At 54.4% G+C, this 20,837-nt stretch overlaps 1 protein-coding gene across 4 annotated transcripts; it reads left to right on the forward strand.

Moving 5' to 3' along the window:
- Positions 1-962: 962 nt before the first annotated feature.
- Positions 963-19,439, forward strand: PATZ1 (POZ/BTB and AT hook containing zinc finger 1). Of its 4 annotated transcripts, none has more exons than XM_021703413.1 (5): positions 963-2,233; positions 3,634-3,697; positions 10,005-10,176; positions 16,338-16,475; positions 17,943-19,439. In XM_021703413.1, exons 1-5 carry the CDS (start codon positions 963-965, stop codon positions 18,359-18,361), a joined length of 2,064 nt encoding a protein of 687 aa, XP_021559088.1. In that variant the 3' UTR covers positions 18,362-19,439. The 4 variants fall into 4 exon arrangements, with proteins under 4 accessions (XP_021559088.1, XP_021559086.1, XP_021559085.1 ...); XM_021703411.1 differs by having other exon boundaries at positions 16,403-16,475; positions 17,943-18,206; XM_021703410.1 differs by lacking the exon at positions 16,338-16,475.
- Positions 19,440-20,837: the final 1,398 nt, after the last annotated feature.

The raw sequence follows: 20,837 nt of genomic DNA on the forward strand, positions 1-20,837 counted from the left end.
GGGGGGGGGGCGCTCGGCACAAAGAAAGTGGAAAGTTTGCAGCGCCGGGCGGCCCGGGCCAGGGATCCGGGTGCGCACGTGCAGGGCCGGGGGCGCCGGGGGCCCCCCACGCCGAGCTCGCCGTTTCTTTTTTTTTTCCCTGCAAGCGAGAGGGGGGGGTGTTGTTGGTATCGCCCCCTCCTTCTCCTCCCCCCAGGGGTGAAAGTGCAAGAGGAAGTGCAGCCGCTGCCATCTTTCCTCCGCTCCGAACACACGGAGGCCGGGGCCGCAGCGCCGCCGCTCCGCCGCCGCCTTCGCCCGGCCCGGGGAAGGGCCCACCCTGCCGCCGCCACCGCCCGCTCGCTCCAGCGTTCGCCGTCGCCACCGCCCGCCAGACTCCGGGACCAGGCCCGCGCTCCCGCCCCCGTGCGCGCCCCGCCGCCGCCGCCTTCGCCTTTTGTTTCCTCCGCTCCGGCGCCCCCGCCCCGGCTCGCGCTTTGCAGGGGACGTAGCGCGCGCCCCCAGCGGGCCCGGGAAAAGCAGCGGCGCGCGCGCGCACGCCTGCGCGGCAGACCCCTCCGCCTCCTCCCCGCGCGCGCGCGCCCCTTTTGGCTGCGCGCCGGCGCCGCCTGGCGGGCGGGAGGGGAGGTGGCAGGCGCGTTTGCAGGAGGGGCGCACCTCTTTGCTCGCGTACCCCCCGGAGGTAGACCTAGGAGGGGAGGCGGGCCGGCGGAGAGGAGAGAGGAGCGCTCAGTCCAGCAGGGGTGGGGGCAGCTATGTGGGAGGTGGTGCGCCCTGCGGTCTAGACAGACCGATCCGGGCAGGGGGGTGTGCGCTCGGCGCACCTGCGAGACTACAGAGCCCCGGGCCGGCACGTGTGGGGAGTGTAGATACGTCCGCTGCGCCCCGCTTCTCGCTGCCTAGGGGAAGGGAGGGGGGCGGGCAAGTGCCGCGGCCCGGTTTGTGGGGAGGGGGCGGCGGCCATGGAGCGGGTGAACGACGCTTCCTGCGGCCCATCGGGCTGCTACACCTACCAGGTGAGCAGGCACAGCACGGAGATGCTGCACAACCTCAACCAGCAGCGCAAAAACGGCGGGCGCTTCTGCGACGTGCTCCTGCGGGTGGGCGACGAGAGCTTCCCAGCGCACCGCGCCGTGCTGGCCGCCTGCAGCGAGTACTTTGAGTCGGTGTTCAGCGCCCAGTTGGGCGACGGCGGAGCTGCAGACGGGGGTCCCGCTGACGTGGGGGGCGCAGCGGCGGCCCCAGGCGGCGGGGCTGGGGGCAGCCGGGAACTGGAGATGCACACCATCAGCTCCAAGGTGTTCGGGGACATCCTGGACTTCGCTTACACTTCCCGCATCGTGGTTCGCCTGGAGAGCTTCCCCGAGCTCATGACGGCTGCCAAGTTCCTACTGATGAGGTCGGTCATTGAGATCTGCCAGGAAGTCATCAAACAGTCTAATGTGCAGATCCTGGTGCCCCCTGCCCGGGCAGACATCATGCTCTTTCGTCCCCCTGGGACCTCGGACTTGGGTTTCCCTTTGGACATGACCAACGGGGCAGCCTTGGCAGCCAACAGCAATGGCATTGCAGGCAGCATGCAGCCCGAGGAGGAGGCAGCCCGGGCCGCTGGTGCAGCGATTGCGAGCCAGGCCTCCCTGCCTGTGTTACCTGGGGTGGACCGCTTGCCCATGGTGGCCGGACCCCTATCCCCCCAACTGCTGACTTCCCCATTCCCCAATGTGGCATCCAGTGCCCCTCCCCTGACTGGCAAGCGAGGCCGGGGCCGCCCAAGGAAGGCCAACCTGCTGGACTCAATGTTCGGGTCCCCAGGGGGCCTGAGGGAGGCGGGCATCCTTCCATGTGGCCTGTGTGGGAAGGTGTTCACTGATGCCAACCGGCTCCGGCAGCATGAGGCCCAGCATGGTGTCACTAGCCTCCAGCTGGGCTATATCGACCTTCCTCCACCAAGGCTGGGTGAGAATGGGCTACCCATCTCTGAGGACCCCGATGGCCCCCGAAAGAGGAGCCGGACCAGGAAGCAGGTGGCATGTGAGATCTGCGGCAAGATCTTCCGTGATGTGTACCATCTTAATCGACACAAGCTTTCCCACTCGGGGGAGAAGCCCTATTCCTGCCCAGTGTGTGGGCTGCGTTTCAAGAGAAAAGATCGCATGTCCTACCATGTGCGGTCCCACGATGGGTCGGTGGGCAAGCCCTACATCTGCCAGAGCTGTGGGAAAGGCTTCTCCAGGTGAGGAATGGTGCCCTCTCCCCCATGACCTGTCCTATTCCTGGCTCATGGGACAGTTTCTTGCTTAGATCTGGGGGTGTGGGATTTGTGGGAGTCACTTGACCCTCTAGGGCCACATCAGGTTTGGGGAGAGTATTTTAACGGCCCTGGTTTTGTGGCCAAGAGCTGCTTTCTCTTCCCACAGGGAAGTTCTGTGGCGCTAGGCGTGCCCTACTGTCTGTCTTCCTTTGGGCCTTTTGGGAAGGGGTTGGATTCCTCAGGCCACAGCCACGGGGCCTCACCATTCTTCTCCCTGGGCTCCCTTTGTGTTTCCGGCACCAGGCGTGGGGCCCCCTCTGGGGGCGGGAGGCTTTTCCTCCAGCGACTTTCCCTGCATGAATGGCTGCCCAGGGAGGGACTGAAACAAGTGCATCTGGGACTCCTTACACTCCATGCCACCAGATTCCACCCCCACCCCCCCCCACAGAGCATTAGCCATCCTGGATGGGCAGACTCAAGATTCGTCCCTCACACCCTCCTGGGATCGTGGGGCACAGAGTTCTGCACCCAGAGTCTCTTAGCACCAAAATCTTTGATCTGCTCTGACCTGGTGGCTCCAGAGCCTAACTGAACCCATAGATCCCCTTTATGTTTTCAGGACAGAGAGGAGTTGGGCAGGATATCTTTTTAGATTCACTTTTTAGTGAGCCTGATAGGGAACTGAGGACTTGTCTGGGAGCAGAGGGTTGTTTTGTTTTTCCTCTTAAGAGAGTATTCAGAATAAAAGGCTGGTTTTAACTTGCCTGGATACTGAGGACCTTGTGTATATGTGAACCTACAGATGGAGAACTCCCTTTGAGGGGCCCCAACCAGGAACCAGTCTTACCGGTCAGGCAGCCCCTGCCCACCTGCTCTGGCGGGCATCTGGTTTACCAGCCCAGCTGGGGACTTACGGCTCTATCCCTTGGCCTCTGGGGACTGAATTCCATCCGGGTGGCATTCATTGGCTGCCCTGGTGGGAGAGGCTGGGGGAGGGGAATACTGAGTTTCTAAGGGGCTTTAGTCTGGACAATGAATCACACATACCCCCTCCCAGAAAGGCTGCAGTAAGGCAGTCTTGTCTCATTCTAAAGCCACCTCCTCTGGTCCTAGAAATCGGTTGAGCCTGGTGGGGGGCGGGGTGAACGGGTAGGCAAGGTCAGAGACAAACACTCACTTCCCTTCCCCCTCTAGAAAAAACCAGGGCAGAGAGGCCTGGGCCTATGGAGCTGGGTGGTGACTTTGTCTTTGTCATGCTGGGATGGGGAAGAGGGAGTCCCCTCCATCCGTGTGTGTGCAGGTACGGGTGGGGAGTCTGGCCAAGTTTGCGGCCCCATCTTTTGAGGTCTTGTTTTAAAGTCTCTCTTGGTTCTCTTTTCCAGGCCTGATCACTTGAATGGACATATCAAGCAGGTGCACACCTCTGAGCGGCCTCACAAGTGTCAGGTAGGGGTCGGGGCCAGGGCAGAGATGGGCTGAAAGACAACACTGCTGTTCTCACAGCCCGGCCACAAGCCAGCTGATGTGTGTGGTGGGCTGGCTGACTGACCACCACCGCTTTGCACACCTCCCCCTCTGTCCGTCCACCCTCATCTGCTTTCCTCCTTTGTTCTTCCCCCTGGCCCCCTCCCCCCCACCGCTGGTGTCCCCTCCTTCCTGGTTGCTGGGTCCTGATTCCCACCCTGTCTCTGTCTTTTGCTTGGCTTTTCCTCTCCTGGCATTTGCCAGCTCCTTGGATGGTGGGCCACATTGCACACATGTCGTCCTGGGGGCACCGGCTCCCCATTGGGCCTGGCTTCTGGTTCCCAGCAGTTTGCAGGAGCCACCGTGGAGAGGCAAGGGTTTGTAAAGAGCTCCTGGTGGTCCAGCTAACAACACTTCCCCTTGTCTGCCGGGCAGCATGACCTTCTGGGTCCCCCTGAGCTTAGGGCACGAGGGGTGGCAGTGGCAACGACAGTGGAGGAGGATAAGAGTGGATGGTCTGATTCTGATTCAGGTGCACTGGCACCTGTTTAACCCACCCTGAACCATGTGTGCAAACAGCCAGGGCTTCTAAGGACTGGAGAGCAAGGTGGTTTCCTCTCCCCGTGAGCTCTTTGTGTAGCAGTAGGTTTAGGGAAGGCTGGGCAAGATTCTCACTCTTGGTTTGTCTGCTTCAGCAAGATCTGGGGGCCCTGTGTTACCCAGAAAATTGAATTTCCTCTCCTGGCCACTGAGTATTCCTGTGTGGATGGAAAACACCGGTTTCTTCTCCTTGGCTATCCACCTTCCTATGCCAAGTTCCTGCCATCTGAGGGGGAGACAGAGTGGTGGGGTGCTTGTTACAGTCTCTGGTAGGATAACCTGCTTCTCTTATCCTGTTGGTGGCAAGGAGGGAGGGTTGAGGGAGCCCTGCAGGGAGGAATGGACGTGCTGTAGGTCAGGCAGTGAGCCCCCAGGGGCCAGGTGTGGACGGTGTTCACAAGCCAGCCAGGCTAGGTGGCCTCCCCCGAGGACGACGACCCAGGGTGGGCATGCTGGGATCCGTCTGTGCCTCGCTGCCTTCTCTCTGTCTCTGATTTTCTAATCACGGAGCACATTCTGACTCTCCCAGGTAGCGTGCTGAGCAGCCTGGCAGAGTAGGAGGAGCCCAGAGGGCAGTGGGGGCGTGCCCGATGGCCTGGGGGGGTAACCTGCACTCTCTGCCCTTTTTCCAGGTGTGGGTTGGGAGCAGCAGCGGCCTGCCGCCCCTGGAATCTCTTCCTAGCGACCTGCCATCATGGGACTTTGCCCAGCCTGCTTTGTGGAGGTCGTCCCATTCGGTTCCTGACACCGCCTTTTCCCTTTCTCTAAAAAAATCATTCCCAGCCCTCGAAAACCTGGGCCCAGCACACTCCAGCAGCGCTCTCTTCTGCCCAGCCCCGCCGGGATATCTGAGGCAGGGCTGGACTGCCTCAGAAGGCAGCCGGGCCTTTACCCAGTGGCCTGTAGGCTAGCCTGGGCCTCCCCAGAGAGGGTTTTTCTGTGGAGGGGAATGGGAACGGCGGTTGCTCTGAGACCCCTGCTTTTGGGAGAGGCCAGCAAAATGGTTCCTGCCCACCATGCCCAGCTCCTTCCTGTATGATTTGGAGTCTTTCCCAGCTCAGGGACCCCAGGGGTAGTAAGGAGCTCCTTTCTGGGTCCCCCCCATGGCCTCCAGGTTTCTTTCTGGGTTCTCTTGTCTTTTTCTCCCCCTTTAACAGATGGCACCCCCGGGTATCTGTCCTTGCCTGGGTGATTTTAGGGGTTGGTGCTTTCCCAAGAATCAAGTCACGGACTTATGTGCTTCCCCTCTCCTAGCATCACCTCCTGCAAGGTGTGGGGTTTCTAGAATGGGGCTTGGCCACCCCTCCCCCCACTATAGGGGTGAATCCCCCTCCAGAGGAGAATGGAGCAACTCCCAACTGGGTCAACCCATGCTGCCCTCTTCCCTTCCCACTCAGACAGGTCCTGCTTTCATTTCTGGCTAATGAATTAGACTTCTGTGTTTTTGAGGTTTACTAGCAGGTCTACTCAGGAACTAGACTAACCAGTAGATTTAACCAATATACGGCTTTGGGGGCTGATAAGGCAGATGTAGACCCCCCCCCGCCCGGATCCCAGTGATATGCCCTTTAGCCCCCGCAGCCTCCGCGGGGATAACAGGAGTGATGATAAAAGTTTTCATTCTAACATTTGAGGCTTTGTGTGTTTTGTCCTTGGTCTCTGTCATAACACTGACATCATTGTCCCTCGGTGTACGGTGTACGTAAGGAGCCCACTCCTGCCCTGCCCCGCGCCTCCAACACACAGACCTGCTGGCCCCACCTCCAGCCCCATTAGCCAGAACTCCCCTAATGATGACCCAGCAGGTGAAGACATGCTGGCTCTCATGCTCTGGGCTGGCTGGCCAGTGTGCCTGGGCTTGGTTAAACAACAGGGGCATGTTTTGCATGGTGTGTATTCTGAAAGCATCAGAGGTGAAGAGATGGCTCTTTGGGAGTTGGTTCCCTGGGCAAGAGCTGGGCATGGGCTTATACCTCTCCACCCTTCCTGATGCCACAGATGACAAAAGGGGCCAGTTACAGAGGCTGGTGCCACAGCTTGAGTGAAAAGACCATCTGAATGTTGGGGTATGAAGCCTCAGGCTTGTCAGTGACACACAAATCTCCTCAGGGCTTGCCTGAGTGTCCTTAACTGGCTCAGATGCCCTCAGGCGCTGGCTTAATGACCACAGTGGGGCTGGGACATTTCCCCCACATGGAGTTCAGCCTGAAGCCAAGAGACTAGAGCAACTCAAGACCTCTCCCATTACTTGCAGTGGCCCCACTTCTCAGGGGCTAGTTGGGGTGGTTTGGGCTGGAGGATAGCTCACTAGAGAAAGAGTGAATTGAAGTGGGAACAAGGGAGCTGACACCCCCAAGAAGGAAGGGGCCAGCGAGGCCAATGGCAGTGGGCCTCCATGTATTGCCGTTAGACTTTTCCAGGGCTATAATAAAAAAGACTGCTTGAGACCACACCCCCTTTCCCCCCACCTCCAGGCTGCCAGACTTCAAAGGCCACCAAAGGTTGGGTGTGTGCTAGTGTCCCTGATACCATTTGGGCCCCATTCCTGAGCTGCTCAGCCCTTGGGGAAAAAAGCTTTAGGCATTCTGGGATGGGGAGAAACTATTTGGGGAGTGAAGGGAGCATGACTGGGACTCAGTATTGAGTGGGGAAGGCCAGAGGAGACCTAAGCTTGGGGTGGCTGGGCTGGGACCTGGCAGGTGTGCTCTTGACGGCAACAGACTGCCTGTGCACAGGGCGGAGGGCAAAGTGGCGGCCATTCCGAACATCAGGGATGATCAGAGCATGCTATGCTGGCTCGCTCTTGTCCCATCAGGGTTGCTCTGTCTTCTCTCTGTCTCCAGGATGAGAAGTGCCTTTCTCCTGAGTGGCCCCAGTATACAGATTCTAGGTGTCCCCTTCTTTGAGATCTGCCTCTCCTTTGGCCACTCTTCTGTGTCATGTAACCAGGCTCTTTATGTTCTGTGTTGTCTAACTTCTGACAGGCCTAGACTCGGGCTTGTACACTTTGACAATTCCCCCACAAAAAACCTTGGGGACTGCAGCCATGAAGGGTCAGTTTTGGCTCAGAGAAGCCAACTCCAGCTTGGCTTTGTAATACAGTGAAAGTTTGTTGTGTTGTGGGTTTTTTTTCTCCCCCCAGCAGCAGATTTACATTCCTAATTATGTTTGCTCAGGCTAAAGTTAGCTTTCATTCCTTGAAAGATAATCAATGGAGGAGGGGGTGGGGGAAGTCAGCTTGGTCTGGGATTTTAATTTTGCCTAGCTAATCCCTCAAATGGATAAACCACTTGTGGATAATTGAGGTTTGGCTGTCTATTATCTTTAGGTAGCACAGTATGACAGGCAGTGCTTTAAAGGACAGACCCCAAAAGGAGGTTGGCAGGAGAAACAAGGCGTCGCTTTCACATCCCTCTAGTGGCGCCTCTCCCGGGGACTGCAGAAGATGAAATTCTGAATGTGTGCTTTCACCGCATTTTCTTACACCTGGTCCATGTTTGGCTCCTTTGAGTTCTTAGGCATAGACCACACTGCCTCTCATTGTTGGAGGGCTGGTCCTTAGGTCACTGGTTGGCATAGCTGGTGAATGACCCCCAGATAATTTGTCAGGTGCAACCCTCTCCCCCCAGGGTGTTTTTGGCAGCCTTTGCTCTGGTTTGCAGGGCCACTGGGCTGGGTGGAAGATGGAATTTTCCCCCCACTGTTGTCTGTGATTGGGTCAAGAGGTCCCTGACTGAGGAGGGGCCCACCAGTGGCCATGAGACCAAGCGCCCAGGATGCTTCCTGAGTCACCTAAGTGCTCGAGAGTTTCTCTGCACAAATGCTGTCAACTCTCCCTTTCAGGGGAGTCCTGGCCACCGCACACACTGTCAAAAAGTATCCGTACCTTTCCCACCAGAAGCTCTCCCTGCTGAGTCTGGAAATGGGAAAAGCGTAGGCTCAGGGTCTGGTTCACATCCCAGCCGGCCTGGATCCCCTCCAGGCCTCTGTCTGCCCAGCTGTGGGGTGGGGAAGGGAGGCAGACCTCAGGGAAGCCGGGAGGGTAGGGAGGGTGCTGGCCTGGCAGCGGCAAGGTTTTGACTGCTGCTTCCTCTAGTAGCTGAGTCGTGTGCTTCGGGCCAATCATTCTCCAAACTCAGCTTCCTCATTTGTCAAATGAATCAACTCAATGCATGAAACAGATAAAGACAGTATTTCATTAGCATAAGGTATGCTGTTCAGATGTGTAGCAGTCACTTAGAGACAATGACTGAGAGCAGCAGAGCCGGCCCTGATGCTCACAGACATTTGGGATTGGAGCAGGAACAGCAGAATCTTTGGCCTCCACAGTATCGCATACACTGGCTTCTTGCTTTGACCGTATACAGTAAGGAGATAAACATTTGTACGTGGTGATGGTGTTCAGACATTTACCTTGAGGTCCTGGGATCTCAGGAGGTGCTTCTGTTAAACAGAGACGGCAGGAGCAGCTCCATTCTAGTGAGTTAATGGGGTGGTGGGTCTTCTCCAATGGGTTAACATTCGCTCTGTAATGCACTTAGAGGGGAATGTTGCTTTCTCGTGGGAGTTCTAAATAGTAAACACACATAGAAAAATTAGTCAGACTTGACATGAACCTCTGAAACACCTCCATGGAACCAAAATAGTTTTGAAAGTCTCCAGGCTGAACTCCCCCAATGACTTCCCTGACATTCTATGACCTCCAAGGCTGGGGTGCCTGGGCAAGCCCCTAGATGAGGAAGGGCCATTGGAGGTCAGGGACTGAGACTGAGTCAAGGCCTCAGGGATGGGAAACGCCTGGGGACCTGGGGCTGCCTCCCAGAGTGCTGGTGCTGACCCTCAGCTCCTGGGAACTGACTAGGAGTTGGTGCTCACACCACAGTTTTCTATGGCCACATTCTCTCGGAGGGTAATAACACAACCTGCCTCAGAGGGCTCCTGTAAGGATGGATTGCATGAGATCAGTGCCTCTGACAGGCTTATCATGGCACCTGCCTGGCATAGAATGCATGCTCGATCAATGTGGGGTGGTATCATTCTTGTTATTACCAGCACTTCCGCAGCTTAACGTCCCACAAATGCTCTGAATCATGTGGCCTTCCTTCGCTCTGCTAATTCTCACATTAGCAGAATTGACGCTATCGTTTTAGGGGCTGCTTTCTCAATACAAACTCACAAGAATATTATAAGGAGTAATCTCTGTGCTTTGTCCATCCTTTCCTTTCCATTTCCCTGTGGCCAAGACTAAGGTCACTTTTTAATAAAGTGGATAAACTGAATTCTTTGTATAAAGCAAGTAGGGAAAACCCAAGATGGAGGACAGGAAGACGGATCTGTTCATATGTCAGCTTACTTCTGTACATTCACTTACAGTCAGTGCAACTAAAGTCAACTCTTCATGTTTAAGAACAAACAGATGCCTCATCTTTATTTTGTAAAAGAGTGTGACACTTAGTGTACCATGTTCTGGGCATGCTGTGGTGGCCATTTGGAACCAATAATCCCAACTCAGGTGTCTCAGCTTGCTTGCTTTCTGGGGAGGAAGCATGGGCCACATGTAAAGCTCTCTTTATACAGGCATTCCAGGTGTTGGCCTTGTGAAACAGTTTTTGTTTCCTGGTGTGCTTGGTGGGGAGTCAGGAGTATAATGCCAGTTTTCACCTCATCCTCTTTTCCTTTCTGCCCTCAGACCTGCAATGCTTCTTTCGCCACTCGAGACCGTCTGCGCTCCCACCTGGCCTGTCATGAAGATAAGGTGCCCTGCCAGGTGTGTGGGAAGTACTTGCGGGCAGCTTACATGGCAGATCACCTGAAGAAGCACAGTGAGGGGCCCAGCAACTTCTGCAGTATCTGTAACCGAGGTAATCTCCCTGCTATTTCCTCACTTCCAGGGGCTAGGCCTGAGCTTGTGTGGGAGGCCAGGGGTGTCTTGATCACCTTGCCTCAGACTCCACTTCTTGCACGGCTGGCCCTCCCTTCCCACTGAACAATAAACACCTTCATCACCCAGCTAGCTACACCTCTTCCTTCCCATCCTTGGGATGCTTGGAATAGGAGTTCCCAGGAGATCAGCAAATGGGAACGGAAGGAGAGAGTGCTGTTTCCAAGCCTGGGCTCATTAACACATGTGCTGTGCGGATGGCACGATTGGATACATTTCGTAGACACCACTGAACTACTGAGGTCGGTGGGAGAGTCATTAGGCCCCAAGAGGTGGGAGAAAAGGGGTCCTGCTTGAGAGCTTTTGCTGGCTGATTCACTGGCGTGTGAAATTCAACAACCAAGGAAGGAGGTTGAGTCTGGAGATGGACAAGGGGCAGAAAGTTTCTAACAAATGGTCGGAAAAGAGCCCAAACCCAGGTAGGCTGTGGTCTTGATGAGACAGGAAAGTGGAAGGTGCTCTGCGCAGGACAGCATGCTTGAGGCTGAGGTTGGCCTAGGTAGAGTCTGGCTCTGTGGCCCCAGTGCTGTGTTGATGGAGTCAGGCCTGCCCCTGAGCTTCCGCCAGGGCTTGTTGGTGGTTGGAGGGCTAAGGTTTGTGCTGTGCAAGCACAGTGTCAGCGGAGGAGGCTTGCGCCGGATCTGTGCGGAAGGAGGTCGGGGCAGCCGTCTGTGGTGGGTGTGAAGATGCTTCTGCACGATGCGCTTGCTTTGGCCAGGTGCGGACGTTGCTGGGAAGTCTTTTCTCCTGGGACAGTCTTGTCCCAATGCCTCTGTAAGTCTTGGGTATGGCTTAGTGGATTGAGTACTGAACTGGAGTCAGGGGACCCGGGGTTTAGTCCACACCCCTCCTACCTTGCCCTACTCTGTGACCTTGAGCTCTCCCTTCCCCTTTCTAAGCCTCAGTTTCTTCATCACTTAAAAGGGGTTAAGAACACCCCACCTTGGGGCGCCTGGGTGGCTCAGTTGGTTAAGCGGCTGCCTTCGGCTCGGGTCGTGATCCTGGAGTCCCGGGATCGAGTCCCGCATCGGGCTCCCTGCTCGGCAGGGAGTCTGCTTCTCCCTCTGACCCTCCCCCCTCTCATGTGCTCTCTCTCTCTCATTCTCTCTGTCTCAAATAAATAAATAAAATCTTTAAAAAAAAAAAACACCCCACCTTGCCCACCTCACAGGGTTGTCATAATGATCCCAGGAGACAAGGTAGGTGAAAGTTCTCTGAACTCCCCACAAGGAGCTGCACACTTGGGAGGTCCCATCCTTACACTTTGTAACCATGTTAGGAAAGACACAGCTCACTGACTCTCTGGCTTGGACCAGGCACAACACCCCTGCAGTCCTTGGCTGGAATCTTTGGGTGCCTGTGCTGTCTCCATGTGCCCTGAGGTCGCTGGTGGAAGGAGACTGCGGAGTAGCTGGGTGTTCTTGGTGCCCTGGAGCTGGGTCCCTCCCTGGGATTGCATACCTGGGGTTTGCCATGAAACCCACTGGATATGGATGTTTGTACCACCAGGAAACCTGCTGTGAAAGCGGGGAGGTGGTCATAAAAACTGCTGAAGCGTCTGTCCTATTTTCTGACACGTCAGTTGAACCCTTCCTGGCAGGAGCTTCCCCTGAGTAGTGAGCTGTGGGGTTGTGCGTGTAGGGAGTTATCAGGCTGTGGCTGACCATCCTGACTGTGGCTGCCCCAGCTCTAGAAAAAGATGGTTTCTTATCTTACTTCATCCTAACCCGGCTTCCTGACAGCACCCCCTTCCCCCCCGACCAACGCCTCACAAATAACTAAACCGGCAACATGCTGTCAGCAGGTGCTTGGTCAAATTTTCAAGCCTGAGGTTCTCCATCTGAGAACTGAGGTCAGAGACCAGAGGCAGGAAACCAGTGAGAGTGGAGAGGATGTTAATGATGAAACTCAGAGCCTAGCTCAGATTGCAGAGTGGGGCAAGAACTGGACGGGAGACCCAGGGCCACAGCCCCTGGGGGCCCAGCTCAGGAGGAAAGAAGAGCTGAGAGCAGCAGGGAACAGCAGGGAAAGTCGACCCAGTTCGGAGACAGCTGATGTGGCAAAGCCAACTACTGTTGTATGTCATGACTTGGGCTGCAGCCACAGGCCCTGTGACTGGGCTCGGGGAGCCAGAAGAGTTAAACCAGAGCCCATCTTTTCTCAGTAAAGCCAAGCCTAGATCTGGATCATAGGCTGAACACCTCTGGGTCCCAGAGTCAGAATGGGAAGTCCCATTCCTCCAAGAAGACAAAAGAGGGCTCTAGTCCAGCCCTCCCTAGGCATACAAAGGGAAGAGCAAACAATTTTGGTCTTTATCAGAAGAGAAGGAACAGGATTCTACCTCAAGACTCATTTACTGGGCAGAAATAGGAGGAGACAACTCCTGAGGGAAAAAAAGAAAAAGAAAAAGAAGAGGAAGGTAGTTTGTCCAGAAGAGAAGGATACCAAAGACATCAAGCCCCTGGAATCAGAATGCAGCAAACTCTGGGTCATCCTTCACTCTGCCTACCACCAAGGCTGTGATATAGGAGGAGGTGCACAAATAAAGGAATGTACTTACCGGAGCGCCTGGGTGGCTCAGTCGTTAAGCGTCTGCCTTCGGCTCAGGTCATGATCCCAGGGTCCTGGGATCGAGCCCCCATCAGGCTCCCTGCTCGGGGGGGAAGCCTGCTTCTACCTCTCCTACTCCCCCTGCTTGTGTTCCCTCTCTCACTAGGTCTCTATCTGTCAAAGAAATAAAATCTTAAAAAAAAAAAAAGGAATGTACTTGTCTCCATAAGGGTTCAAGCAAAGGCTGATGTCAGCTAGATGGTCAGATGGTTGAGGCGGGATCCGGTGCCCTTTGAACCTCTTCAATCCCAACAGTTCTCAAGCAGTCAACTTAACTGCTATAGATCTGCCAGTCTTTGCCATACAAACGACTCTTCCCCATGAAGCATGAGAAAGAACGGAGGCAGCCTGGCTGCTCTCACCACACACTTGAGACAGATGACCTTGTCTTTGTCCTAGAGACATACCAGGATGTGGGGCATACCATCTGTAGAGGAAGATTATTTGCAGTGGAAGGAGTTATGATGGCTAGAAAAGGTTGTTTCCTCATTTGCGAATCCAGGAAATGAGTTGAGTTGAATGGTGGGAAGGAGAGAAGGACCTGGTAGATCACCATGATTTTCTTCCTTACTTTTTAAATTTCTGTAGCAGGGCCTTTGTATATGCACATGTACTGGTATGAAAAAGAGGAATAGCTTATTGGAAGTCTGCCTTTGACAGAGACAACATCTGAACTCAAACATCATTGCTTAAAGGTAGAAGAAGCCTTCTGCCCGGTCAGAGGTGAGCACACAAGTTATCACCAGTGCCAGTCATGGACACAGACAGCCTGCCATACCCCTGGACTGAGCTGATACAGACCTACTTAGTGCCTCCCTCCAACACAGCTCTGTTGGGCATGACCCCATCAGGGTTTGGACAAGAAGAAGGCAGTCCCTGACCCCTGTGTGGATGTGAAACTTGCAAAAGGAGATTTGCTTCTGGAGTGTGATTTGCAGCGTATGTACCAAGCAAGAAAATGCAGTGGAGGAACAGTAGCCTTTGGTTGTAAATTCTTCATCTTTGGAGTGCGAGGGAGGGTGACTGACTTGTTGGCTGTAGTGAAGTCACATGTGTGCTCACTGTCTTCATCGTTCTGGTGCCTGGATCAAGCTACCTCTTTGGTTCTTGGTTAATCAGTGGTGAATGGGCAGGTGAGTTCAGAATTCCGGCTAAACATTTCTGGCTTCAAAGATATGTTCTTTTCAGAAACTCGACTTCTGTTTTATCCCAACACTTGGCTGCTGAGTTGCTCTGTGTTTAAGTTCTGGGCTTTAAGTGGCAGCTGTGGATCCACTCCTACCACCCTGCCATGTGGTTTCGCTATAGATAGTACAGTCTGCAGCTGGGGTAAAGTCAAGTGTTCCTCAGACTGTTTTTCAGGAAAACACAGCAAATTTTCATTGAGCGTCTGCTGTATTCCCCTACTAGAGCTCTCCCCACAAGGAGTAAATATAATAATTCCTGGTGCTCCTTTCCTCCTTTCCTGTTCCCTTTAATCTCAGTGGTCCTGCCCTGGTACACCATGGAGGGGGCTTCACACCACTTCAGAGGCTCCACCGGGATTAAAAAGCAAAAGAAAATCCCTTCCAAAGTGGAGTCATGGCGTCATTGGAAAGTCCTGATATCTTATGCTGGTTGCCAGGGGCCACAGCACCAATCCCAGGGGCAGGGCTAAGGTCCTCTTTCCTGTTAGCCTTGTCTCCTCATTCCTGACTGCAGCCTCCCTCTTAGGGATGTTTATATGGGACCCTCTTAACCCAGCCGGGTCTATAAAGTAGCTGCATCAGGAAAGAAAGGAAAATTCACTCAGTCCCCCTTTCCTCCAAAACCACCAACTGCCATTGCCAGGGGAGTGTCTGTTAAATAAGCTTGCCACTGGTTAGCTCCTGTCTACTAGCGGCTTCCATTCTAACCCACCAATATGGCAGAGAAACACAGAAGTGTAAATGGTGATAACAAACCTACTGCCGAAATCCAAGGGATGGTTCCAGGGCCAGGGCCCACTGAAGAGTCTGCTCAGTGCTTGAGGACCACATGGTGGCACAGGGTCCTGAGGTTGGAGGCCAGGCTCTGCCATCTAGTAACCCCACATGTGACTGCAAGTTACTTAACCTCACCAACCCTCTTTGTTTCTTCATCTACGAAACAGGTATACTCATAATTCCCAGCTCATAGGGTGGCTGGGGGAATTCTACAGAAGAATGCATGCAGCGTGCTGGGCCCTGGCACACCATTATCACTTGCTAAAAGTGAACCTTTATTACTGTTCCAGCAGCATTTGAAAAACCATGCCAAATCAGATTTTTTAAAAACAAGTCTTGTGCAGACATTACACAGTACTCCGCAGCCTCTGACCTGTTAAGCGTGGATCCCACTGTTATCCTAGGACTGTAATTTTCAAGGGGAATAAAAGCGCTTGAGAATGTGTCAACCACATCTGGAGTAGATTAAAGGGCACTAGCGCTCCAAGTGGACCTTATGCTAAAACGCTTCAGATCCTGCTGAAGGCATGTTCTGATCCTTGACCACGGTAGAGTTGGATGACACAACTTCCTGCAAAACCCAAGTCAGTATCCTTTGACTGGCCTACCTGGTTTTCTGTCCTCAGACTTGTGGCTGGTGTGGAAATTGACCCCAGATCTACTCTTCCCAGCCTGAGATACCACCTGGCTCAAACTGACCAGAGCATCTGGGTTGGGCTGCTGCAGTTTCAAGATCGCTGGATTGCCCCTCCTCCAAAATAAAGACAAAGATTATCTGTTTCTTCCTTAATTGAACCTGATGGATGCTCCAAAACCAAACCAAAAAGATGACCATGAATAAGATCCGACTGAGCCTCTTTAACATAAGTTGCTATTTCTTTTGTTCCTCAAAAGGTCTGAAGAGTTATTAAATCCAGTTATTCTGAAAGTGAGAAAGTAGCAAAATAGAACATGTCCTGCTAGATAGAAGAAGGGAGATTCCCGGAGGCATTCCTTTGGGATTTCATCTTGCCTCCATCCGGTTTGTTGTGCAGTTTACCTTTACACGTGTTAAGCAGGCATTCTCTTGGCTGGAGTCCTGCGGCTGCCCTTGAGCCTCATGACTTTTCTGACGACATTTCTAGCCATGGTCTCTGCAGCTGACCTGGGGCTGTGGGACATCTCCTCCAACCGCTCACTACTGAGGCACCAAGCAAGCCTAGAGGCATTTGGCCTCTGGTCCTGGCAGGAGCAGGATCTCAGGCCACCCTTCCAGGCCACCGGCCTCGGTTCTCCACCGCAGCCTTGCAGAGCGGGCTCTGCAGAGAAGCCGATTCGAGGACAGTGCCGCCCATCCTGAGCCAGGTGGCTCCTGTGGTTGCAACCGTTTTTGAGCCAACAAGGGGGCCCCTTCTAGGTGCAGCTGACCTGGGAATGCTAGCCAGAGCGGCCAGAGGAGAGGCGTGGGGGAAGCAGAGAGGTATCTCTGTGCTGGCCGCGGGATCTCATCTCCTTTTGTCTTGTTTAGGTTTCTCCTCTGCCTCCTACTTAAAGGTCCATGTTAAAACCCACCACGGTGTTCCCCTTCCCCAGGTCTCCAGGCACCAGGAGCCCATCCCGAATGGGGGAGCAGCGTTCCACTGCGCCAGGACCTATGGCAACAAAGGCAAGCGACCCCTTGCTCTGCACTTTGCTTCTCTGCGCAGACTGTGTTGTGGGGGCGCTGGGCCGGGCGTGGGGAGGCGGGAAGGCTGCCGGCTTGCTGGCCGCCTCAAGGAGGCTCTGAGATCTGAGTGGCAGTGGCCTCCAGGACAAAAGTCACAGTGGGTATCTCACTCCAGGGCAGTGAGTGAGGCTTTAGGGCACTGCCAAGATCCAGCCCCCGCCTCCTCTTCCCCAGCCCTCCTCCCTTGCTCCTGGCCAGCCCCCACTGTCTGGAGCCCTGCAGGGATGCCCCGGGCCCAAGGCTGGAAGAGGAGCCCTGCATGATGAGTCACTCTGGGCCTGTCCATTGCCTGTGGCCCTTTAAGGATGGTGTGGAGCTGTGGCTGAATGCTTTCTTTTCCTTCCACCCTGTGGGCAAGGGGGAGCCAAGGGCTGGCTTCCCCCTCTATAGGGGTGACTGGTTGCTGTGAGCGGTCCTTTCTGGAGGGCCTCTGGCTGCATTTGTGAGATGCATGGCGATAAATGAGCTACTTGACTGCCTCTGACTTGGAGTTGGTCTGCAGAGAGCTCCCTAGGCCCCACCTTCACTTGTTGATTCAGGGTGTTCTGTGGTATTTCACGTTGTTGCCTTGGGGATGATGCCAGGGGCTTGGCAGATGGCAGAGATGGCATGCTCCACGCTCCCATCACAGACCTCCCTTCCCGGCATGGCTCTTTGAACCCAGGCAGGAAGCTGCTGATTGGTGGAGGACTGCAGTGTGGGCAGGGCAAGGCAGAGCAATGAGGATTGCCTCAAGGCCCAGCTTGTCCTGAGCCCTATGTGGGGACAGTCAGCTGACTGAGTTGTTCCAAGTTGCTTTTTAATCTCTATGCTTTGGCCACTTGGCCCTGGATAGGTTTTGGCAGAAGGAAGGCGGTAAGGGCAGGGCTTGTGTTGGCAGCATTGGGCAAAGGATTGGCTTCTGTCTCAGCCATCAGTGGGGTCTGCTGGGTTGAGGACCTCTCGGCTCTGGTTCTGCCTTGCTAGGGTGCAGCTAGTCTGGTGTGGAGGTGAGGCCATTGATATACCTGCTCAGCATCATCAGAACAGCCGTCTTACCCCCAGGGGCAGCCAACAGAGTGCCTAGGAGCTGGGGGTCTCTGAGTTGTTCTGGGTGGAAGCAGTGGAGGTCCCCTTTCCATACCCTCTTCCTCGAAGCAGGCTGAGATGGTGGTGAGCCATACACGTGCACCTGCATGAAGAGTCCGCGGCGAGGGAGGCTGGCAGCCCCAGGGCCCTGCTGTCTCACCCCCATAGGCACACCAGGCTCCCAGACCGACCAGCTGAACCTCCGGGGGTTCTGCCAGGGCGGTGGCTGGCCATCCGCTGCCCTCCACAGGCCTGTGAGCTGGCCCTTCCCGACCCCTCCAGGAGGGGGCATCTCCAAAGCCTGGCCTCATCTGTCCTGTGTGTTTTGTTTTTTCCTAGAAGGCCAGAAATGCTCACATCAGGATCCGATTGAAAGCTCCGACTCCTATGGTGACCTCTCGGACGCCAGTGACCTGAAGACGCCCGAGAAGCAGAGCGCCAACGGCTCCTTCTCCTGCGACATGGCAGGCCCCAAAAACAAAATGGAGTCTGATGGGGAGAAGAAGTACCCCTGTCCTGAATGCGGGAGCTTCTTCCGCTCTAAGTCCTACTTGAACAAACACATCCAGAAGGTGCATGTCCGGGCCCTCGGGGGCCCCCTGGGGGACCTGGGTCCTGCCCTCGGCTCACCTTTCTCTCCCCAGCAGAACATGTCTCTCCTCGAGTCCTTTGGGTTTCAGATTGTTCAGTCGGCGTTTGCATCATCTTTAGTAGATCCTGAGGTTGACCAGCAACCCATGGGGCCTGAGGGGAAGTGAGGCAGATGCGGTGTCCCCATGGAAATGGCCACCGGGGACTGCTGAGAAATGCTGTGAATGCGGAGGAAAGTAATGTCTTTGGGTTCTGTAGCTGAGAGATTTTTATTCGTTTTTAACTCCCCCTTCCCCCCACCCTATCACCCCACCCACCCCCACTCCACCACCCATCCCCTCAGTGGTCTTTAGAAATAGATTCTCATCTGATACTCTGCAGGAATATCTGCGAGACCTGGTATGGGATAAGGGGAGAAAACACTACATAGGCCTCCAAGGCAACACCAGTCCCGGTTTCTTTAATGGGCGGAAGCTGGAATTCCTGGTGCTCAGTTCTTAGTGACCCCAATCCCAAACCCACACCTGATGGCATTCTGGGACCTCAGTGATTTGGGTCCCCTCCCCCTTCTCATATCCTTCGAGAGAAACCACATTAGGGTCTCCACACATTTACACAATGCTGATGCCCAACTGTTTTCAAGGAAGCTGGAAACCTACAGCATCCCATGGACCATGGAGTGAGTGCCCTCTGAGAGCCCCTGAGCTTGACCCTTGACCTGGAGGGCCCCAGACCTTTCTGAGCCCTACCTGGAGGCTGGCATTTTGCTACTAGGACAAGCTCAGCTATTGAGGACACCCCCACCCCAAATTCCAGTTCTTATGTGATTTTAACCATTCAACTTGCTGTTGGGTTTTAATTCTCTAATTATTATTATTATTGTTATTATTTTTTAGGAGCAGTTGTAGTGAATTGCTACTGAAAGCTATCCCAGGTGATACAGAGCTCTTTGTAAACCGCAGTCACACATTAGGGTTAGTATTAAACTTTGTTTAGATGTACCATAATTAACTTGGCTAGTTGATTGTTTGAAGTCTATGGAAGAAATAGTTTTATGCAAAATTTTAAAAATGCCAGTCTGGTCAGGGAGGTGTAGGGGGTTTCAGTGTGGTTGGTAGCCAGGAAGGCAGGAGAGCTGGTAGGTGGGGACACTGTGTGCCTCGGCTGTGTCACGTGAGCAGGCCCAGGTTGACCTGGTGATGTGAACTGATCTGATCAGACTGTATTAAAAACGTTAGTACATTAATCTACCTGCTCCCCTGAGTCCGGTTTTTCAGCCATAGGTGGGGGGCCCTTTAGGACCCAGAGGGTGGGCACCTGGGGTGGGGGGTGGGATCCCAGGAGACTTCTCTTCCTCCTCATTGTACCAGCTGCACTGGGACCATCCTGATAGCTGGGTGTTCCCACTGAGGACCCAGCTGCCAGCATTCACCCATTTGTTCAACAAATATTCACTCCTGTTGTCTTCACTGCTGTGTGCCAGCCCCAGCCTCAGACAACCCTGGTGAGCAGGACACCCTTGTGGAGCTTATCGGGAAAGAGACAGTTAACAAGTAAGCAGATTTAACCATGAGTTCAGGTAACAAGAAGGCCAGGGGAAAAAACCAGGCAAGGTGGGGACAGTGACAGAGAGAGGGTAGGTAGGGTGGTCCAGGATGGTGAGGGGCAGGGAGTGGGGCTCTGGGAGAGAAGACCTGGAGTTAGAGAGGACCCAGTGTAGCGACCAGCTAAGACCTAAGGAGGGACATGGGCAGGGAGAGAATTCTCATGGCCAAGGGGCTGGGCTCTAAGAAGCTCAGCAACATGAATCCCCCTCAACCCCCATTACCTACAGGGTTAAGTAAAAAGTTGTTGCACCCTTTGTGGTGAATGTATGAAGAGAAGGGGGAAAGAGGACAGCAAACAAGAGGCAAGAAATGAACACAAGGAAGAATTAATGGGAGCAAGAATTACAGGGAGAGGGGACTGGCCAACTTAAAGCAGCCTGGTCATCTTGAGAAACCTCAAGGAGAAGGAAACCCCTCAACTAAGCGAAACAGCATGTAACCTCCAAACAAGTAGGAAAAAAAGTGATAGAGGAGGGAAAAATAAACATAGACCAGGACGAATAAACAAAGCATAAAATGATTTAGACCCACATTAATACCATTAATTACATTGCTCTGGTTTAAGGCAAAGACTCTGAGCTGGATTAAAAAAAAGAAAACCTCTAAGCCATCTACATGAAATCTTGGGTAAGTTGCCGGGTTCTGTGGAGTGTGTGGGATAGAGGCTCAGGCCCCTTGGTATCAGTAGCAGAGGAAAGGGTAACCCTAAACTGCTGAGGCCCTGTGAATGTGGCCTTGTGACCACCACAAGATCTGCCAGCTGATAGCACCCGTCAAGCGTTACAGCAGAGAACCTGGCCCTGAACTGGAAACATTAGTCCTGCCCCCCTCCAAGCCCCTGATCATGTCCATGGACAGGCAGGGGCCGCAGTCAGGAAGCAGTATCTGTGCATGGCAGGAGGGGAACAACAAAGCAAGCAGGCTGCTTCTTACAAAGCACTACTCACCTGGAGGCCTGAGCAGCAAGAGGAGGTCCCCTGCCTGCCCCCCAACCTCGATCTCCTCTGTATACCTGTGCCTGTCAGGCCACAGGGAA

This window comes from Neomonachus schauinslandi, chromosome 14 (genome assembly GCF_002201575.2).
Source record: "Neomonachus schauinslandi chromosome 14, ASM220157v2, whole genome shotgun sequence".
NCBI classification, from domain to species: Eukaryota; Metazoa; Chordata; class Mammalia; order Carnivora; family Phocidae; genus Neomonachus; species Neomonachus schauinslandi.

What these genes read in the sequence shown, in the direction of transcription:
- PATZ1 (XM_021703413.1), top strand. Translation starts at nt 963, where the DNA reads ATGGAGCGGGTGAACGACGCTTCCTGCGGCCCATCGGGCTGCTACACC. An exon ending in CTGCAGTATCTGTAACCGAG is followed by an intron (nt 10,177 to 16,337) that starts GTAATCTCCCTG and finishes TGTCTTGTTTAG; the next exon opens with GTTTCTCCTCTGCCTCCTAC. An exon ending in CAGGACCTATGGCAACAAAG is followed by an intron (nt 16,476 to 17,942) that starts GCAAGCGACCCC and finishes GTTTTTTCCTAG; the next exon opens with AAGGCCAGAAATGCTCACAT.